Source organism: Protopterus annectens, chromosome 3.part0, assembly GCF_019279795.1.
Source record: "Protopterus annectens isolate FY-2018-M chromosome 3.part0, PAN1.0, whole genome shotgun sequence".
NCBI lineage: Eukaryota > Metazoa > Chordata > Ceratodontiformes > Protopteridae > Protopterus > Protopterus annectens.
The window spans coordinates 452,046,557-452,069,732 of record NC_056731.1 but is presented as its reverse complement, the minus strand read 5'-3'; the positions used below and the strand labels follow the sequence as shown (position 1 = coordinate 452,069,732).

The following is a 23,176-nucleotide window of genomic DNA, read 5'->3' as shown; positions in this document are numbered from 1 at the left end:
GCTGGTGGTAGGTTCACTGGTACAATGGGAGACAGATGGAATGACTCCCAACTGAAGCCAAGTTCTGAGATATTTTGTCTTCATTCTGTCCACATCTACTTCTGTCAGGTTACTAGCTGACTTGAGGGATGAAGAAGTTGAGAACGGTCTGGAATCCTATCAACGTGTCTTATGTATGAACAGTGAATTCAGCCTCGAGAGAATAAGATCTGGAGAGAATCTAGGTGATCTATGGAACAGATATTTCAATCTGGATCAAGTCGCATTTGAAGATTTTGCAATCTCTTTGGGTGGAGCGGAGCCCAAAGTAGGAGGAGGAGTATGACTGGGAGAAAGCTTCCATGAATCCTTAATCTGACCAGTAGAATCCCCCTTGAGTTTCTGCAATGATTTTTTGGAAGAGGGGAGAGCTCCAGAAGATGAAGAGGAAGATGGGAACAGGTCTTTCAAAACTAGGTTATTTCTGTGTTCAACAAATGCTTGGTAGTTAAATCCAGCACAAATCTCACATTCAGTGTTAAAGTGCCCTTCTCCAAGGCAATGCATGTACTCAGAGAGAGCATCTGAATTTGGAATCGTGTGCCCATGAGATGAATACTTTTTAAAACCAGTTGGTTTGTCAGACATCTTGAACCAACCAACAACAGTAACAACAACAGTAGCATCTGCAATAACAGTACAAAAGGAGAGAAATGCAAGGAAGACAAGAAGAAAAAGAATACCAATGATGCTAAAAGTAGAAATACCAGCAATGGTAAAAAACAGGTGTGTCTCACAACTGACTACCAAAAGAAGAACTAAGGTCCAACTACAGCACTAAAATAGCAGAAAACAAGAACAGGAACATGAGGACGTAGAATACGAAGATAACTCTATTCTTACCATAAATATAACAGTTACAACACTAAAGGGAAAAAAGAAAAAAACAACTTATCTAATTCAAAAAAAACTCAAGCTACAGGTGACCACATCCAGACACTGAAGCAGCAAATGAGATCTGAAGAAATCCAGACTAAGGAGAGGATTATGGATAAGGTGAGGAACTTGAGCTAAGGAGTCAAAGACTACTGAAGTGGAATAAGTTGAATCCGAGACCCCAACTGGTTAAGGAAAGGAGAAAAAGGACAATATCAGATCTAAGATTAATTTCCTTCAGATCTAAATCTAGTACTAATATTACAAAACATTCTTTAACTCTCCCTTCCATGGACTAGGCACCTAGTCTAGACACCCCAGAGGCTAACAATGCAGGTGCGCTCCCTACATACTTTCCAGTCTACAAGATAGACACCATTTTTTGACTTTCAAACCCCAAACCCAAGAAGTGGCTAACCCCATGTGTTAAAATCCCTCCTCAAAGGTGAATCCTAGCACTTCAGGAAATCTAATCCCACACTAGAAAACAAGGAGCAGTATGCTGATCTAAGGAACCTGGCCAAAAAAGCCATTAGAACATAAAAGTCATTCCATGATATACCTTCAAAACTCTCTTAAGTACAGTCCTAGGAATTTTGGATGGCAGTCAGAAACCTCACAAGAGGTAACCTAAGTACTTCCTTCAGCTTGTCTGCAGATGATTTTCACAGGCAATTTAGCAACTCCCCCAAATATGTTGCAAACACCCCCACCACACCCGCAATATCTTCCTCTCCCCTATTTTTGGCAGGTCTCATCCAAGGACATTATCCTTTCACTGGAACAAATACAGTTGGTGGGCCACCCAGGTATATTCGACCTACATCTATGGTTCATTTACCTCTGTTGTGGCTTCTTTGTTGCACCCCTAAAACACAAATTTTATCTTTGTCTTACGACCAATACCATGCCTAATATATGGATATCTGCCATAGTAAAAATACTACTCAAGCAAAAACAAAGCACACAGCCATCACACTAAAGCTTCATTTCCATTCTCTGAACCCTCTTCTCTGAGAAAATTATCTGTATTCAACTCACATAATATATTACTAAATACCACCTTCTTACAAAAACTATTGATGAACACCTCAAATATTGCATCCACATACAATATAATATTCACAAAACCCATCAAAAGCTAGGAATTCTCTATCGACATAATACATTCCTAAGCCCCTGTACTAAACGAACCCTCACTTCAACTTACTTGCTCCCCCTCACTCATATAGGTGCTAACCTCCAATCCTTACTAAAAGATAAGCTTGAGACCTGTTATAACAAAATAGTCCAATTTGCTACTAATGCTAGATAATCTACCCATCATTGCATTGCTCTTCATTCCCTAAAATGGCTTGAACTCCCACAATACCTCTCCTACTTGCGACAAACTATAGCCACAAAATGATCTTTAAAACTTCAAATTCAAATTAACTTAAAAAAACTTCAAATTAAATACAACCTCCACATACTTCAGTGTATAAAGAAAACACATCAGAAACTGGGCCTACTACATCGGAACAAAAAATTTTTAACCCCCAACTCTAGACTCATCCTAGCACAGGCACTCCTCCTTCCCTCCCTCCTATATGCCACCCCAGTTCTCACCAATATTCAGGTCACAACACTAAACAAACTCCAACAAACATACCACAAAATAGCTAAGTTTATAACTAACTCCCCTTACAATGCACATCACTGTATTTCACTAAACTCTCTCCAATGGCTTGAACTCCCCCAACAACTGCATCTATCTGTTTTTAATGCTACACTCTATCCTTTACAAACCTTTACTCTGCACATCTCTTGCTTTCTTGATCTCCCCCTATACCCCAACTCGGCCCCTCCGTACCTCTAACCAGAACCTACTAGATATCTACCAACCAAAAAAAAACTGTAGGCAAACTACTTTACAAACACTCTGTTGCTCAGGCTTGGAACAAGCTTCCCCTTCACATCTGCTCCATAACCCACTCCCTACACTTTAAAAATGAACTAAAGACTCACCTTCATAACTCTAAGACCTGTCCCTGCTATGACCCAACATAAATCCTCTGTCACACACCCTGATGCCTCTCTCCCCCTATGTCTTGCACCACTATATTTCCTGCACCACTCCTTCTAGGGTGTCTCTTACTGCTTCTCCCTCTAATGTGAATGATTGCACAAATATCTATTTTAAAATGCACGTCTATGTATATAACATTACTGTGTGCTCTTTTTGTGAATTATTGAGCCTACTTTCTACTAACTATAACACACTCTGTGTGTTATTTTGATATATTGATCAACATACTTAATTATTTTTGTTATGTCCAGTTATCGTAAGGTGTCACTTACTGTTTTTTCTCTCAAATGTGAATGGCTGCTTAAAAAACTCTTGTAAAGTAATACTTGTTTGTGTATACATTATTGTGTGCTCTCCTATGCAACCTATTGTGCCTGCTTTCTACCAGCTACAACACACACTGTATGTTACATTAGTGTATTGATCAACATGCAAAACGATTCTTGATATTTCTATTTATTGCTTTAAATACTGCGATTTGTGAAATGGTGTATTCTGCTTTTTAATTGTATATCACCTTTTTGATTGGAGCTTTTCTCCTCGGGTCACCTCTGAAAATGGGCCACAAGCCAACCCGGTTAACAAATGCCAATAAATAAATAAAATGAATAAAATTGTCCTGCCATCAGCTCAGTATTTATCTGCTACCCCCCAACAAGGCCCCTTAGATCACAAGATCAGCAACAACTGCAAGTAAGCAAGCCAAACCTCCCAGCCGGTCAGCTCCTTTACTCCTGCTCCATAGCTAAAAGTTGGAATGCTCTACCATTATCAATTAGAACAACCAAAAAACCCTACCTTCTTCAAAACTTTGTTACTTCAGTGTATAAAGAAAACACATCAGAAACTGGGCCTACTACATCGGAACAAAAAATTTTTAACCCCCAACTCTAGACTCATCCTAGCACAGGCACTCCTCCTTCCCTCCCTCCTATATGCCACCCCAGTTCTCACCAATATTCAGGTCACAACACTAAACAAACTCCAACAAACATACCACAAAATAGCTAAGTTTATAACTAACTCCCCTTACAATGCACATCACTGTATTTCACTAAACTCTCTCCAATGGCTTGAACTCCCCCAACAACTGCAGCTATCTCTGTTTTTAATGCTACACTCTATCCTTTACAAACCTTTACTCTGCCCATCTCTTGCTTTCTTGATCTCCCCCTATACCCCAACTCGGCCCCTCCGTACCTCTAACCAGAACCTACTAGATATCTACCAACCAAAAAAAAAAACTGTAGGCAAACTACTTTACAAACACTCTGTTGCTCAGGCTTGGAACAAGCTTCCCCTTCACATCTGCTCCATAACCCACTCCCTACACTTTAGAAATGAACTAAAGACTCACCTTCATAACTCTAAGACCTGTCCCTGCTATGACCCAACATAAGTCCTCTGTCACCCACCCTGATGCCTCTCTCCCCCTATGTCTTGCACCACCATATTTCCTGCACCACTCCTTCTAGGGTGTCTCTTACTGCTTCTCCCTCTAATGTGAATGATTGCACAAATATCTATTTTAAAATGCACGTCTATGTATATAACATTACTGTGTGCTCTTTTTGTGAATTATTGAGCCTACTTTCTACTAACTATAACACACTCTGTGTGTTATTTTGATATATTGATCAACATACTTAATTATTTTTGTTATGTCCAGTTATCGTAAGGTGTCACTTACTGTTTTTTCTCTCAAATGTGAATGGCTGCTTAAAAAACTCTTGTAAAGTAATACTTGTTTGTGTATACATTATTGTGTGCTCTCCTATGCAACCTATTGTGCCTGCTTTCTACCAGCTACAACACACACTGTATGTTACATTAGTGTATTGATCAACATGCAAAACGATTCTTGATATTTCTATTTATTGCTTTAAATACTGCGATTTGTGAAATGGTGTATTCTGCTTTTTAATTGTATATCACCTTTTTGATTGGAGCTTTTCTCCTCGGGTCACCTCTGAAAATGGGCCACAAGCCAACCCGGTTAACAAATGCCAATAAATAAATAAAAATGAATAAAATTGTCCTGCCATCAGCTCAGTATTTATCTGCTACCCCCCAACAAGGCCCCTTAGATCACAAGATCAGCAACAACTGCAAGTAAGCAAGCCAAACCTCCCAGCCGGTCAGCTCCTTTACTCCTGCTCCATAGCTAAAAGTTGGAATGCTCTACCATTATCAATTAGAACAACCAAAAAACCCTACCTTCTTCAAAACTTTGTTACTTCAGTGTATAAAGAAAACACATCAGAAACTGGGCCTACTACATCGGAACAAAAAATTTTTAACCCCCAACTCTAGACTCATCCTAGCACAGGCACTCCTCCTTCCCTCCCTCCTATATGCCACCCCAGTTCTCACCAATATTCAGGTCACAACACTAAACAAACTCCAACAAACATACCACAAAATAGCTAAGTTTATAACTAACTCCCCTTACAATGCACATCACTGTATTTCACTAAACTCTCTCCAATGGCTTGAACTCCCCCAACAACTGCAGCTATCTCTGTTTTTAATGCTACACTCTATCCTTTACAAACCTTTACTCTGCCCATCTCTTGCTTTCTTGATCTCCCCCTATACCCCAACTCGGCCCCTCCGTACCTCTAACCAGAACCTACTAGATATCTACCAACCAAAAAAAAAACTGTAGGCAAACTACTTTACAAACACTCTGTTGCTCAGGCTTGGAACAAGCTTCCCCTTCACATCTGCTCCATAACCCACTCCCTACACTTTAGAAATGAACTAAAGACTCACCTTCATAACTCTAAGACCTGTCCCTGCTATGACCCAACATAAGTCCTCTGTCACCCACCCTGATGCCTCTCTCCCCCTATGTCTTGCACCACCATATTTCCTGCACCACTCCTTCTAGGGTGTCTCTTACTGCTTCTCCCTCTAATGTGAATGATTGCACAAATATCTATTTTAAAATGCACGTCTATGTATATAACATTACTGTGTGCTCTTTTTGTGAATTATTGAGCCTACTTTCTACTAACTATAACACACTCTGTGTGTTATTTTGATATATTGATCAACATACTTAATTATTTTTGTTATGTCCAGTTATCGTAAGGTGTCACTTACTGTTTTTTCTCCCAAATGTGAATGGCTGCTTAAAAAACTCTTGTAAAGTAATACTTGTTTGTGTATACATTATTGTGTGCTCTCCTATGCAACCTATTGTGCCTGCTTTCTACCAGCTACAACACACACTGTATGTTACATTAGTGTATTGATCAACATGCAAAACGATTCTTGATATTTCTATTTATTGCTTTAAATACTGCGATTTGTGAAATGGTGTATTCTGCTTTTTAATTGTATATCACCTTTTTGATTGGAGCTTTTCTCCTCGGGTCACCTCTGAAAATGGGCCACAAGCCAACCCGGTTAACAAATGCCAATAAATAAATAAAAATGAATAAAATTGTCCTGCCATCAGCTCAGTATTTATCTGCTACCCCCCAACAAGGCCCCTTAGATCACAAGATCAGCAACAACTGCAAGTAAGCAAGCCAAACCTCCCAGCCGGTCAGCTCCTTTACTCCTGCTCCATAGCTAAAAGTTGGAATGCTCTACCATTATCAATTAGAACAACCAAAAAACCCTACCTTCTTCAAAACTTTGTTACGTGACTACCTATATTCTACCCTGAAATATACATGTACCAAGCCTCCTTAAACTTTAGTCTGGACATATACCAAGCCTCCTAAATATACATAGTATAAGTGGTGTCTTCCTATTTTGCCATCTTATATTGCTCTTTGTATTCCTCACTGTTCTAAGTCCTAGAAATTTTAATGTAATGTTATCTTTATTTGTTATCGAACTATATGTTTAAGCTACTTATTGTATTTACTCCTGAATGGAATGCTTTATCTACTCTGTGTATCACTGCTTATTGAATGAATGTACTATACAATGCATTTTACTACTCTATTTAATTATGGAGCTTTTCTCCCTGGGCCTCCACTGAAAATGGGCTCTGATTGGCCCAGTGTACTTTCCCAGTAAACAAAGTGCAAATAAATAAATAAATAAATAACAACATAGCTTATGGTTAGGAAGGAGTTGGGCTACAGATATTTGGCCTCTGATAAAATTCTCATGTCAACGGACAAAGGCATGATATCTGGTGCAGTTTTCGTAGACCACAGCACAGCCTTTGACTTAGTCAATCACTCTTCTTATAATTCACGTTTCAGAACTAGGAATTAGCTCTGACTCCTTCCATCGCTTGGTTCCAAAGTTATCGGACTAACAACCATTTCTTGGTCTTCCTTTTCTTTTCCTTTCTCTCCTACTACACACAGATGATATGGAACTGTACCATTCCAACTACTCCTTAACTATCTTACAGCAAGAACTACATTTTGACTTCAGTTTCTTCTATGAGTGGATTACTACAAAAAAAAGGCTTAATATATTCAAAGCTAAATCTCTGCTTTTTGCTACTAAACAGAAACTCTGCAGATATAAGCACATATCAATCAATATATATAAGCACAAGTTTCCTCCTAGGTTTCTTGGTATCTCCTTAGACCCCCCCCCCAACTCAAAAAATCCCCAACTTTTCTGGGCACAAAAAAATATCCCTCTCTCACACTCCACCAGCTTGGCAATAGGAAAAGGAATCCTATTCTCTCAACTCAAATTCATTCTTTATGTTATATTAATAATAAAAACTCCATCACTATTCAAACAGTAGGAAAAAAATATATAATAGATTACATACTCCCCAGAAATATACACCACTGTGTACCCTAAAATAGACAGGCTGGCTCCCAGTTAACCAAAGAGTGGACCTGGTCTTAGGTTAATAACTGTGCAAACTCCTGCATAAACATACTCTTCCTCCTTTAACTTCAAAGCTAATAAGACATAACCCCCACATGCATCCTAAGAACCTCGAACCACAGGCCGTAGAACACCCCCCACCCTCCGAGCTACATATCTCTGACCATGTACTCTCTGTTCTCAGGTACGGACCGCAGAGGTCCCTCCCACTTAAAATTAAAGTCATCGTCTTATTTCAAGTTGTGTTCTCTACTAAAAATCACATTTAGTTACTTAAGTAGAATGTACCTGTTAGCCTTCAGGTCACACCACTTAAGTCTCCTTTAATTCTTCTCAACTGTATTTCTTCATCTGAGATCATTTCATATACCTAATATATTTTACTCTACATTCTCAAATGTTTTGAAACTTCTGCACATACCGTAAATTAATATATTTAAATTATTATATATCCAAAGCAGAATTCTACCATTGTACTATTTTACTGTCATCTTCAGCGTTATTATACTCTTATTTAATATCATATCATATCATTCAAATAAATAAATAGTAAATAGCAGCACTCCACTAGAATCTCTGCTATTTACTATTTATTTATTTGAATTTGTTTCCTACACTAGAGCACTCATCACTTCTGACCAATTTCAGTATCAGCCCAAGGTCAGAACTGACCAGACTTGATATGATATTACAAGACCAGAGCCTCCTATGTTTCAACTGTCCTCCATTCGAAAACAAAAAGATGAACTTTGTATAAACATGAATTTGTGATCTTTTTCTGTAACTGCTTGTTTTGTCTAACCTGCCAGCCATCATTTCCCTCTACCACATGTCCTGAATAGCTTCATTTACCCTGGTAAAATGACCTCTCCGATAATGTAAGTGGTAAGCAGCAAATGACCAAAGAAGGCTGTTATCAAGGCAGCCACAGAGATAGTTTTTCACTATTTACCTGCACCTTCCTTCAGCATGCCCAAAGAACACTGTGCCTTTCTTTTTTCAAAAAGCCTGAGGGTCTAGTTTCAGCCCTACAAGACCAGAGCCTCCTATGTTTCAAGGGAGAACCCTAAATGTCTTGTGGCTAGGGAGCTACAATGACGTTCTGCCCCCATAAGCCACATCTCTTGTAATGCAGAGCTCAGAGATTTTTCCCCTCTTCTTCAAGGTCCTAACACCATTGCCAGTGCCCTGTCCCACAGGCTGACATGTGTATTTGATACCCCATGAGGGCCTGCCACACCCTTCTGACACAGACACGCTCCTGGACACATGCCCCATGAAGGCTGCTGTTCAGCATACTCCTCTAAGCCACACGACTGCTTGTCAACCATGACAATGAAATGGACCAAATCACCTCTTCCTCATGGGAGGGGTGAACAAAAACTGGAGGCCATTCCCTCCCCATTCATCAGCTCTAAGATTACTACAAGATCTTGAGTTATCTGGGTCATAATCATGGACTGATCCTTCTGCACCAAGAAGTTGAGTATTTTTCAGATCACACTTTTTGGTTCACCGTAAAATATTTCTTATTTCTTAGAAGATTTTTTTTTTTCCCAAAAACTTTTTATTGATTCATAACATATCAACAAAAAAAAAAAAAAAAAAAAACACAATGTATTGAATATTGGTATTTAGAAACTAGGTGAAAATACTGAACATAAACAAACATGTAAACACAAACAACAAAAACTGATAAATATATACAATATATACAAGTGTTAACCAAAATGCAACCATTGAAAGAGTACATTAAGATAAGGAGAAGTATATAGGAGGAAAAGGAAAACAAGGTCTACATGACCAGAGAAGGAATCAGAATTATTATTCACTACTAATGAGATCTAAAACTTTTCCCCAAACTTTTTTAAGGAGGGCAATCTTCTTAGGGCTTTTCAATATAATTTTTTGTGCTGAGATGTATGAATAGGCCAAAACCTTAAAGTTATTCCAGCATAATTTAGTACGATCAAGCTAATTTTTGGTGATATAAAATTTCATAAGCGAGCATATGAAAACCAACACATGAGTGTCAAATTTAGAAAGACCTCTAGTGGGAATGTGGAGGATTGCTAATTCCCAGGAGAGAGTGGATTTATGGTAGCCCATTTTCTGTAGGCGGATTTTCAATGAGGTCCAGAGTTTATGTGAATGGTGGCAAGACCATAGAACATGTAGGAGGTCAACATTTGGAAAGGAATAACATGGACATGAGGAGGATTTCCTAGAATCAAACTTGTTCAGTTTAGAGGGAGTGTAATAAGCGTTGTTATTTATCATTAACTGGGTGTAGAAAAGTTTCTTGAAGGGGGAACAGTCTAAAGTATTTTTTATAGCAGAGAGTTTCTGGTTCTCAGATATCTGAGAGTTGTATTTATCCCAATATTTGGAGAAGAGGCAGTCTGAATCGTGAATTATGGAAGTTAAAAGTTTGTATGATTTGGAGAGCATATTCTCCAGAAGTAATAGAAATTGAATGACTATGTCTATATTGGTGAAAGCTTGTTTATTTGGCTTGATATGGGCAAATTTTGATGTGACTAATTCTCGCAACTGACGAAGAATAGTTAGGTATTTACAATTAACCTTGAGAATTTTGCGTAAATTAGTGAAAGTTTCATCTTTATATTTCAGAATATCCCAGACTACAAAGTTTTTAATAAGAGGGAAATTAGAAAGGTTAATTGTCATGTTATTTAACTTAATATTAGGATTTAAGTGAAGGGGTTGAAGTAACAGGAAAACACTGTCAAGTTTAATGAGTTTTAGCAAATCTTGAAAAGAGTTAACTTTTTGTTTTAAACACTTGGATAATTTTAAAGTATCTATAACATCCATAGAAAGAAAAGGAAGGGCGACTGGATTAATCTTCTTGGTTAAGATGTGTTGGTACCAAAGTTTAGACCAATTAGGGTAAGAGTTGTATGTGTTAAAATTTAAGTTCGAGATAGACAGGAGTCTGTTAGCAGAAATAATTGTATAATAGAGATGGAGGTTCGGAAGACTTAAGCCACCCTTATTTTTAGGGGATATTAAGTTGGAATATGAAATCCTAACTGATTTGGGAAACCAGATAAATTTGGTTAATTCTTTGTTGACTTTGGAGAAAAAGGATTTGGGGATTATCTGGTCCGTGGCATTAAATTGGTACAAAAGCCTAGGAAGTATATTCATTTTAATTATCACTGATTTAGAAAGGAGCGAGAGATTCATTAGTTCCCATCTACGTAGATCGAGCATTATTGTTGACCAGACTCTGGCCATATTATTTTGGAATGTCGAGAGTTGATTATGTTCAAACTGAATCCCAAGATATTTGATGTCAAAGATTGTCTGAAAAGGAGAATCAGGAAATAAATAAGGTTTATGAGCTGAAGGGTTTATAGGAAAGATGTGCGTTTTCTTGGAATTTATCTGATAATCCGAGGCCAACGAGAACTTATTGATAGAATTGACTAGTTTTATAAGGTCTGTGTTAGGTGTTTGAAAGTAGAGAACAAGATCATCTGCAAAGGCAGACAATAATACTTTAGTATTTAGAACTTTAGGGATCATATGAAAGGTATTTTGAGCAATGTATAAAAAAGTGGTTCTATGAATAAGTTAAAGAGAAATGGGGATAAGGGGCACCCTTGTCTTGTACCATTTTCGATCTTTATGGGTTTGGATAAGTTTTTATTAATACATAAATAGGTGAAAGAGTCTTTATATAGGATTTTAATAATGTCTATAAAGGCAGTGGGTATGTTGAAGCAGGTCATAGTTTGAAAAAGGAAATTCCAGTTTACTCTGTCAAAAGCTTTGGGCGCGTCAAGAGTTAGTGCATAGAGTGGATTTTTATCATTTTTGGTAAAAAGTATAAGGGAGTCCAGTGTCAGGGTATTATCCCATGCGTATCTGTGAGACATAAATCCTGCTTGGTCCAAGGAGACTAATGACGGTAAAACTTTTTTCAATCTGTTGGCCAGTAAAGAGGCTAAGATCTTAATATCGACGTTAAATAAAGAAATGGGCCTATAATTATGGGGATCGGTTTTGTCCTTGTTATTTTTCAGAATTAGAATAGTTTTCGAAGTATTCCAATGCAAATCTGATATACCATTCATTATTATATAGTTAAAGACCTTAAGAAGAATAGGATAGATATAGATAAAGTACATTTCTTATTTCTTAGAAGATATATTTTCACATATAATACCAGAATGTCAGAATACATTTTTTCTATTGCAGTAATGGAGCAATATTCAAGTTATTTCCCCACAACAGAAAAAAGCAGTTAACAATAGCAGCAACCCAAAACAAAACTGCCTTAGAAAAATATGGATAGTGTGGAGCATCACAATGATGTTTAACCTACTGTTTTAAGATCATGATGATACCGAATCTCTTTATTTTAAAGCAACCATTATGTTTATCCTTTACAGTAAGTGGTCTGTTTCCATTATAGTTATGGGAAACAAATGAACAGTGGCAGTGACTTAATGGTCAGCAGAAACAGGGGCAGAAAATGGGGACATGTACAAAACACACAGATTTTGTGTTCTACCACATGTACCATCTAATAGTATGCAACAGTACCTTCATTATTAACAAAACATCCAGTTTCTAGTTTCCATGTGGAATAAGTGTACATAAAGGCACATGGGTACTGAATAGGGCTACTTCTCCCAACATGACTACATTAAACACGGGAATGAAAAAAAATAAAACAAATCCACTCTGAACTGACAACACTGATATCAGGGCTGTGGGTAATCTATAAAGCACTAAAAACAGCAAGATCCTAGGAGGCGTATGGGTGCTACATAAGAAAGCTTCCAATGTAAACATGACCAAAGTTAGGAGGCGGAACACAATCCATTAAATATTAAATCCCCTTCACACTGCTCAGCCTGCTCATTTATTAAGGCTGTAAAGCAGTGTATACAGCTATAAAAACAAAACATAGACGGAATGAAGAACTGACACATCAGTTATTAGGAAATCCAAATTTACTGAAATATTTAAACAGGAAATGATGTGAAGAAAACTTTGCTTAAAAGCAGCCATCCAATAACAGCTTGCTTAAAACATGTGCTATGCTGCTGGAAGTCATCTGTAAATATAGAAAACACCCCTGAAAGCCTACCTGTACAGCTACATACTGCAAAATATATTTTAGTGCTATAATGATGATCCATATACCTCAAAAAATGGAAAACAAATGGACCATTATAAGCCATAATGGAGGCAATACAGATATTCAAGGATAAAACTAGAGTGCATGGGGGATTCAAGAGAGTGCACAGACAGAGGTAACTTCCTGTAGCGCTCCCTCACTCTAAAATATTGACAAGTAAGAAAAATCATTATAAATGGCTGAAGAAGGCAAACACATACAAGAATTTGGAAGGAATAGAAAACTACAAGCTGGCTAAAATAACTGACATCAAAGAAACAAATAATAAAATAATGTGAAAATATTCTTCAGTCCAACCATGTGGCAGATAGTTCACTTCTACAGATTGCTAAGCAACCAGACAAACAGACAGGTAAAGCAGAAGGCAAGGTAAACTGCCCAGAATTATGAGGAAGTTATAAAAGTAAAAACTATAAGATTATGCAGAATCCAACAATAAAAGACTAAAAGAAATTGAATTAGTCTATTTATTCAGGCATAATGCAGGAGATGTCCACAAACGTCACTGAGCTAAGATCCACTTATAAAGTAACTGGAATCTGATGAAATCAAAGAATGCTTGGAATTTATGAAATGTACCCTGGCTGCTTGGATTGACTTCCCCATCACGAAATTCACCTTGTACATGCACACCGAATTTACATACCAGGACCAGCAAGTTTTAATAAAATTTCAGTTATATCAGTAGAAAGAATTTTATTCTAAGCCACGGCAATAGAAAAAGCAGTTAACAATGGCAGCTAAAAGAGTTTATGTTGGCAATGACTGCTGGCATGGGAGGTGCCACTCCAAGGCCTATCATCAAATTAACACCTTATTTGGCATGTACCTTACTAGTCTTCCATGTTTTCGCACCAAAAAGATGATTTCAGTTTTCAGTACTTATAGCGAGACTCTGACAGACTAAAAGCCCTGTCCCTCTGCTCAGTTTCATACAGAATCCACAAGTGGCAATCTCTGCTTAGCCTTCTGTGCTGTGAATGACTCAGCAATTTCTTAACTCTTCCACCTAAATAGAACCAGTAATAAAGCAAACGTCTGCTGTGCAGACCTAAACCTATACTACCACATAAGCACTATATGATATGGACCTAACTCATTTCTGGGGAAGGCTACCCTTACATATCAAGCGCACTAATTCTCTAGTAACTTTTAAAATTACTCCAGATGACTGAATGGGTCACGGCAAACTTTCATATAACAAGATAAGAGGAAAATGAATTAATGGGGGGCACAGTCTCTTACCAGTAATAGGTAATGTGGCTGAGCTTCCTAATGGTCACTTTAGCTCTAAGCTTTATAAGAGATGATGAGCTAATGACAACAGGTCAGTTTTAGGCATACAGTTAACAGTGTTGGTCATGAAACCTGAAAACATATTCTGAACGCATAAGTGTAAAACATGGTTGGTCATGAAACCCCAAAATATATTCTGAACACTGATGTGTAAATCATAGTTGATCATGAAACCTTAAAGCATAACCTAAGCACCACTAACTGTAAAATGGTGATAAGCAAGAAAACCTGGAGGCAGTGTATAATTTGGCTGCCTAATACTCAGTACTAGAACGGAAAGGCTGAACTTCAATGCTTAATATTGTTCATTAGTAAGTACTAGGTAATCAGTTTGCAGACCATTTCAAGCCCAGCCAAAAATCCCTATTCAAGAGTTCCCCACAGCCTCAAGGAGGGCAAGACAAAGTAGACCGGGGGAGAATTTCCTGTTATCTAGGCTCACCTTAAAGATGGCAAGGGTGCTACTCTGCTTGACATGTAGTGAAAGTTTGTTATAGAGGTGAGGAATACATTGAGATATGAATCTATCATGTCAACATGTATTATTTACCTGCTGATGAGGGTTTAGTTCCTTTAACAGGTTATTTGAGATACCATTAATTCTGCAAAGAAAAAGCAGGTCAAATAGGTTTGGATCTTTCATGGTTCAAAAGGTTAGGCACAGATCTCCACTGAGAAGTCTGCAGGAAACTAAGCACACAGAAAGGTCTGCCAGTCTTTCCTGATAACCAAGATTTTTGAGGCCACTGATCTTTTTCGTCATGAATCTCTGAGGTCTCTCAAGTTGTGTGACATGATTAGACAAATACATGCCAAAAGGTCACTAATGGATATCATAAGATATGAATAAATAGAAATTAAGACCTCTTTGGATCTAGTGGGAGATGCCTTTGGAAATTAGATGGGCAGACATATGGCTTTTCAAAATACTTTGGAGACATAATGGTCAAATGATAAGGAATTATGAACAAGAGTGTCTAGATACCTTTAAATGGTGTCTCACTGGAGGGGTACACTGTTTTGTTTACAAAAATGAACTATGCTACATTTTATTTACATTTGAGACCCCTGTCCACTAACCAATTGTTAATGTGACCTAATCTGTGCTGGAGCAATTGTGAGCCAGTTGAAGATTGAATAACAACACCCAATTTACAGTTGTTTGCATAGCTGGCTAATCAAAGGACAATAGTGTGGACCTGAGCATCTGAAAAATATATGCCAAATAGGAGAGGGCCCAGAACTACAGGTAATTTTTGTTTTATTTCAGAAGTGACACCTGCGACTCAAACCATATGAGTTGTGTCAGACAACCAATTAGCTATCCACTGCACAACAGTAAGGATTTATATTCAGATTTGTAAATCTATCAATAAGGCCTGAATGGAGAATAGTGTAAAAGGCCTTGGTCAGGTCTAGATATGAGTGTATGAACTGGATAACCACTATTCATTTTATATTTTCAAAGAAATCAATGAGGTTAAAGACAAAGCCAAATTGATTAGGGTCCAGGTTATGAGGTTTCAATGTCAGATTAATGAATTCAAAGATATAGCACTCTATCGATTTACAAATGAAGCTAGTGAGATTAATGGATCAATAGTTACCAGGGTCTGTGACTGGGCCACTCTTGTTAATGGCATTACAACAGCTGTTTTCCACACTTCAGGAATGTAACCAGTGGACATGCTTGAATTAAAACGTTTAAGTAGGGGTTCCGAAAGACTATATTTGGCACTGATAATCAGGCAATCTGATTATCAGGGTCCATGGATGAAGTATTCTTAGTTTTTGAGCTGGTTGAAAGAGCTTGTTCCTTAGTCATTAAAGGAAGTGGCTGGGACTGTGGAGCCTGAGGAATAACTGTAACTGTGGGTGGAGTAAAATTTGCAAATGTCTTACTTATTTTATTCTTCTTAATGTTGGTTAACAAGGGTAGTACACTGCTCCAAACGAAACAATTTCAGCCACAATTCATTTCAAACACTAAATATAAAAGCATATAGTGACAAACCTGAAGACAATGGATTAGATTAATGCTTAAACAGTTCTAGAATACACACATCCACAGTGCCTATATTCAAGCTAGTTTCTGTTGTGTGCAAATTGACAACATATCATAAACTTGGACATGTTTCATATGTCTGGAATGCTCAGAAGCATATACAGAAAAAAAGAAGTTATGTACTTACCATAACATTCCATCTGTGTTGTCAGTCTTCATTCATTCTTTCTGAATGGGACTCGGTTCCGACTCCATGGAACCGGCTCGGCCGTTATACATCTTGCGCCAGCCAAAAACTCTCGAGCAAAGGCTCTACCCACAATGCCCCTCTCTCCATTACCTTAGATAGAGTTTACACCCAAAGTATAGGATAACAGAAGCCCTGTCTTTGGTGAACTGTAAAAGCCTCCCAGAACAAGTGTCTGAACCTCCAGAAGTCCTTTGGAGGGGGCAGGAGGGTGGGATGCCAAGAATGAATGAAGATCGACAACACAGATGGAACATTATTGTAAGGACATAACTTCTTTATATTACCTACATATTATCCTTCAACTATAAGCAGGGGGCAAGCCTCCCTGCACCCCCTATGTGGGGGGCTGCGCCCCATACACACCCTGGTACTTAAATATATCAACTCCAAGATTGCAATTCACTACACTAAGTGCAATCTCTGAGTTGATATATTTAAGTAGCAGGGGGTGTGGGGGGGGTGAAGAGGGATTGTCCCCATGCTTATACTTGGAGAAGAGTAATATGGTTTGCCTTTTATTTGTTTCTGTATGTACTTGTGCTGGAATATATTAAGTGTTAGTATCTTGTGTGTTTTTAGTATTATGAGATTCAGTATTTCGAGTTTTCAGTATTTTGAACTTTCAAGATTTTGGTCTCAGGATTTTGGGCTTCCAGAATTTTGTAGCACTCCTCTCTCTCTCTCTCTGTATATATATATATATATATATATATATCTATATGGATCCCCTATGAAATTTCAAAAGCCCAGATAACTGAACAAACATTACATTCTCAAATGATGAATTTTTCCCAGGGCAAGGCAATACTTGCCCAACATGCCCCTTTCTCTGCTGTAGTGTGATCTTGGACCTGGTAAATATAATCGGGGGGGGGGGTATTTTCTTTGGTGTGTGTTTCTTTGAAGTTTGGGCAAGTGTTTACTTGTCTGGAAAAAAAATTGCCATTCTAGTGTGTAATGTTTTGCAATTTTCATATCGCAAAAATGCAATTCGGTTATCTGGGCTTTTGACATTTCAAAGTAGATCCGTATATATATATATATATATATATATATATATATATATATATATATATATATATAAATATATATATGTCTATATGTATAATATCCATACGCAAATCTGGTAAAGAAACAGCTAATATTCCTACCTGTAACACCTGGTCTGTATATAGGCTGGATATTTTGCCATGGAGTAATGGTGTGATAAACCAAAATCAATGATTTTGACTTTATATGGCTGCTTTACTGGATCTGCTATCATGATGTTTTCAGGTTTGAGGTCTGCATGAATCAAACCAAGACTCTTGAGTTTCATCAGGGCTGTTGCTACTTGATGAAGGATGATTCGAATATGATTGAAGGGTAGGGGCCTGAGCATTTGCTGTTTTAAAAAGGTATGAAGATCCTGATGCAATGTCTCGAATACCAGGCAGGTGTTGTTCTCATACTGAAAGCCTTCATATGCACGAACGCAGTTGTACTCGTAGGCACCTGATGATGTTAGTAGGGCCAAGTTATGAATTTCATTCAGCAGCTGCCCGGCAAGGTGTGGATCGTTTTTCAGGATCTTTACAGCTCTCTCTTCTGTGGTCCCTTGCTTCCGGCACTTAACCACTTGTCCAAATGTCCCACAGCCAAGGAACTCCAGGACTTCGTAGGTACAGGTCGCAGACTGAAGAACCTCAAGATCATCACTATCACTGCTGTAACGACGCCTCTTGGCTCTGACTGCAACACCACAGACTTTGTCTTCAATATCTCGTGAATGTTCCTCAATAACTGGCATGGCATTTCTGTTCTCAACCTCTTCAACCTTGCGTTTTAGGCCACGACTTTGGCACTTTTCTGCTGGGCACACTGTAGACTGTGGAGTCACTTTCTGTGTACTGCCAACTTCCTGTCCAGAAACTGATGTAACATGCCTGGCAGATGACTGACGTAAATGAGGAGATGATGTCTTTGTGTGCGAGGCCATATCTAAATAAATAAGAAATAAGCTGCTCAGATATTACATAACATAGTCTGATATTAACATTATATAACATAGCATAGAAATGTGACACTCCAGACATGGTCAGAAAAGTCATTATTTCTCTAAAGATCCATTTGTTTCTTAAGTTTTATATGGTTATGCATCACAGAGCAAAATGCAAGAATGAATAAACTTCTTACTCCTTTTGGCAGTCCATTCACTTCATAGTAAACATGAACTAATAAGTTGATAACATACTATACATTTTAAGACGGTTGTGCACAGCTCTACTTTTGCACAAAGTATAAAACATTAATGCTGATCATCTTAATACTGTAAATGCTCATTTTCGGCTACGCACAAATTGATGAACTTTACATAATAATTGGGTCTATATCACCGTATCGAAAAGTAAAATGTTGAACACTCACAATAGCGATAGTGCCATGTCGAGGGTCCATTTTTGAGATCACCGTACAGCGAAGATTGGGATATTTGCCCTTTGCTCACTGTAGTACAATCTGGGAGTTGGAATATTTATTTAGCGGAGGGGTGTGGGAGCACAGCCCCCCACAATAACGAGTTCGAATTTTGGCATTTTCGCTCTTGCGAGCATTTGACATTTTGCTTCTTCAATACAGTGATATAGATGCTAATAATCACACCTATAAAAGCTACAGATACAGGTATAAACCCAACTGACCTCTGCTCCTGTAGATGCCTGCACCACTCATCTGTTTCCCTTAATGGGTGATAGCAATATGGCAAGTTCATAAGGTTATTTTTATTTTATTTATTAATTTTTTTGCATGGCCTACTTCTTCCCTATCCCCCTTTATTACATACTGGCACCCAGCTAAACACTGATGCAGGCTATCACACTATCACTATACATAATAATTAAAATTAACTGATGAGTACACCGTTCTTTTCATTGATGCTTTCCATGGATATAACATATTCCTAACAATTATGATACTACAAAACAGAACAGGTATATGGAAGGAAACACTAGCTAGCTGTTAAGGGTGACACTGCAGCTCTTTCTCAACTGGTGTAGCCTATCACCAAATATTTATGAATGCTAGAAAAATGATTTGCAGTCCTAGTGTAGCAGGTATGCTAAGTATTTTACATGCTTGAGAAAAAACATTTTTCTAATTTATTAGCCAGATAAGCGCATTGGATACAAGTGCCCCTATTTAGGATGACCACTCACTTGTTAAGTGAGATCTGCAGAGTCACAGGATAGGTAAATGGTGACTTACATGAACTCCAAGAAGAAATAAACCCTCACATATAACTGCTGTACAATCTCAGCCTCACTACAGGATATGTACCCAAAGAATGGCATACAGCAACAGTGGTCTCACTCCACAAAGGTGGTGCCTCAATGGACCCTGGTAACTATCACCCCATAAGCCTAACTAGCCTTATCTGCAAGGCCATGGAGAGGATCATCATGGAACTCATAAACAAAGACATTGGGGACCTACAGACACTAGATCCTACCCAATTCGGCTTTCTCAAGGGCAGATCCTGCCTCTTGAACCTGGTCGACTTTTTCAAAACAGTCACCAAGGCCATAGATGAAGGGAAGGTAGTCCACACAGCCTATCTGGACCTCACAAAGGCATTTGACACAATACCCCACTCGGGCATCATAGACAAGCTATCCAGCTTAAATATAAACCCCTATGTCACAAGATGGGTTGCTAACTGGCTCAAAGACAGAACCCACAGAGTCAGAATTGCTGGAGCCATGTCAGACTCGAAACCAGTTACAAGTGGTGTCCCACAAGGCTCTGTCCTGGGACCTCTCTTGTTCGGCATATACTTCTCCGAGGTACAGACCAACATGGGAGGACTATGGCTGACCAAGTTCGCAGATGACTGCAAACTGGGCACCATAATTGACTCTCCAGCTGACACGAACATCCTCCAAAAAGGTCTCACAGAGATGGATAACTGGTGCCAGAGCCATGGCCTAAAGCTAAATGCCAAAAAGTGTATAGTCATACCCTTTGGCAAAAACAAAGTGCCCACAAATTACCACATAGGTGGTAATGCATTAAGTACGGAAGAAGTAATTAGGGACCTGGGGACCCAAGTTGATAGCAATCTCTCCTTTGACAACCACATTGCCAAAGTGGTTAGAAAGACCTTCTACATAGCCCACCTTATCACGAAAGGATTCACATCTAGATCAAGTGAGGTAAGAGTGCCCCTTTATTCATCCCTCATCAGGCCCATCATAGAATACAATGCCCCTTTCGGGATGTACCTTACCCGACACCTGCAGCAACTAGAAAGACCCCAAAAGTACCTCACAAAGAGAACCTCAAACAGATCCCATATACTGCCCGGTAAAAAAAACTCCAGCTCTACTCAGTTGCATACCACCTACTTCGAAGCGATCTATGCCTGACATCCAAAGCTATGTCCAACCCAGAATGAATGGACTTGCTCCACCTCAGAAAATCTAAATCCCTTAGAACCACGCACTCGAGGGACTTGAACCTCAGCACAGAAATAAATAAAACATGCTGGAGGGACAGATTCATAACCCAGAGGCTCCATTCGCTCTGAAATAGAATCCCAGTCCATGTTAGGCAGAGCACCTCACTGACTCTCTTCAAGAGGAATCTTGATGAGTGGATGGGAGATCGTAGGTTTACCCCGGGGATTACTTCTGTGTCACTACTAGACAGAGGCACAGTAAACTAACCTTAAAAAGGGCATAGCAAACTCAAATCAAAGGGTGGCGAAAGCCAAACACACTCGGGCTAGGCTTATAAATGCCCCAGAGCAGATAGCCTAGTATGAACCTATGAACCTATAGAGACAAAGTCTTACTAAAAGCTCAGAGCCTTAATCCTCTATGCTATCTCCCATTCTTAACAAGAAATACAATCTAATAGTATTAGGTCTCTCTGCTAGCCTAATGGGTCTAACCAGATCAAAAAAGGATAACTAACTAACTAGATAAATAAATTAAATTGCATAAAATTAAAATGAATAAATGATGTTAAATTCAGTCAAGCTAAAAAAAAAACATGAACAAGGACACTAACCCAGCCTGGGAGTGCTGTAAATACATCTTCTGACATTCAAATGTACCTATTCGCTTTGGTAAAGAACAAAAATTTCACTAATGGAATGTACACCTGATGGATTTGTAAGGGAAATGCAGATAAAAAAAATATTTACTCACCATAATGTTCCATCTGTGTTGTCCAGTTTCATTTTTCCTCAGCTCTTGGGTTTGGATCCCACCCTGCTTTTTCCAGCTCGTGGAACACTGAAACTCTCGAGCTCCTCCCTTACCCATAATGCCCAGACATCTAACATACCTAAGATCTTCTTTGCTGCCCCTTAAACCTGTAAGCACAACATAATAAAGAGAACAGCATCTAGAGCTCAAATAGAGGAACATTGGTTCCTTCAGCATCTTTCAATCCTTCCAAAAGTTAAACATGGGGGGGGGGGGTGAGAGGGAAGTTTAGGAATAATGAAAATGGACAACACAGATGGAATGTTATGGTGTGTACATAATTTCCTTATCTGGTGTTGTCATTTCCATTTATTCCATAACTGTTGGGACAGAGTTCCCACCTAACTATATCCTAGGAGGACTCCAAGGAAGGATATTCCTGATCACCGCTGAGCCAAAAGATGCCCTTCCCCTGCAGACCAGATCCAATTTGTAATGAGCAATAAAGGCATGAGGATTTGCCCAAGCTGCAGTTGCACAAACATTATCCAGTGAGGATTTAGAAAGAAAGGTGGAGGATGTTGTAACAGACCTGGTGGAATGAGCTTTTGGTGTTTTTGGTAAAGACATACCCAATTTTTTGTGAACAAATGTAATACAATCAGTTAACCATTTAGGTAAAGTCACTTTAGAAATTGGTTTGCCTAATGTTGTGTCCAAAAAAGAAACAAATAACTGTTCTGACTTCCTCAAATGTCTGGTTCTATGTAGATCAAACCATAACTGACTGTGAACATCCAAAAAGTGTAACATATATTCTCCTTTGTTGGAAAAGTTTGGAAAGAAAACTGGAACATTGATAACCTGATTAATGTTGGATTCTGACATCACGTTATGAAGAAAGGAGGGTTTGGTACATAAAGACACCTTATCCTTATGAGAAATCTAATAAGGAGGCTTGGAAGACAGGACATGAAGTTCTGAAACTCTTCTAGCAGATGTAATTGCCATTAAAAAGACAGTTTTCCAGGTCAAAAATTTTAGTTCACACTTAGCTGATGGTTCAAACAGTGACTGTGTCAATGATTACAAAATAATATTTAAATTGCACAGAGGAGTATGGTATTTTAATGGGGATCTAAAAAGAAAGGTTCCTCCTATAAAGACTTTATAAAGTTTGGAAGAGGCTAAAGATGAATGATTTACTCCTATATGAAAATCGGAAATGGCAGGTAATTGTACATTAGCAGTAGAAGAGCTAGCACCTTCTTACAGCCAAATCAAGAACTTTAGGAATCGGTGCAAAAAAGGTATCTATTTTCCATTTACTTTTGCTAATTTTTTCTAGTGGAAGCTTTGTTAGAGGATAAAAGAATGTGGTGGACAGGGGAAGAGAGGCTGGACTGTCTAGCAATCAGTGGAAGCAGGGAAACCATGCGGCAAACTTCTGGCC

General features: G+C 38.4%; 1 protein-coding gene across 1 annotated transcript in view; it reads right to left on the bottom strand.

Moving 5' to 3' along the window:
• Positions 1-18,512, bottom strand: part of LOC122796856 (homeodomain-interacting protein kinase 2-like) — a 99,979-nt gene extending 81,467 nt beyond the window's left edge. Inside the window, exon 1 of the mRNA XM_044065599.1 lies at positions 17,686-18,512. Within this exon, the coding sequence (XP_043921534.1) occupies positions 17,686-18,512 (827 nt within the window). The remainder of the gene's footprint in view (positions 1-17,685) is intronic.
• Positions 18,513-23,176: the final 4,664 nt, after the last annotated feature.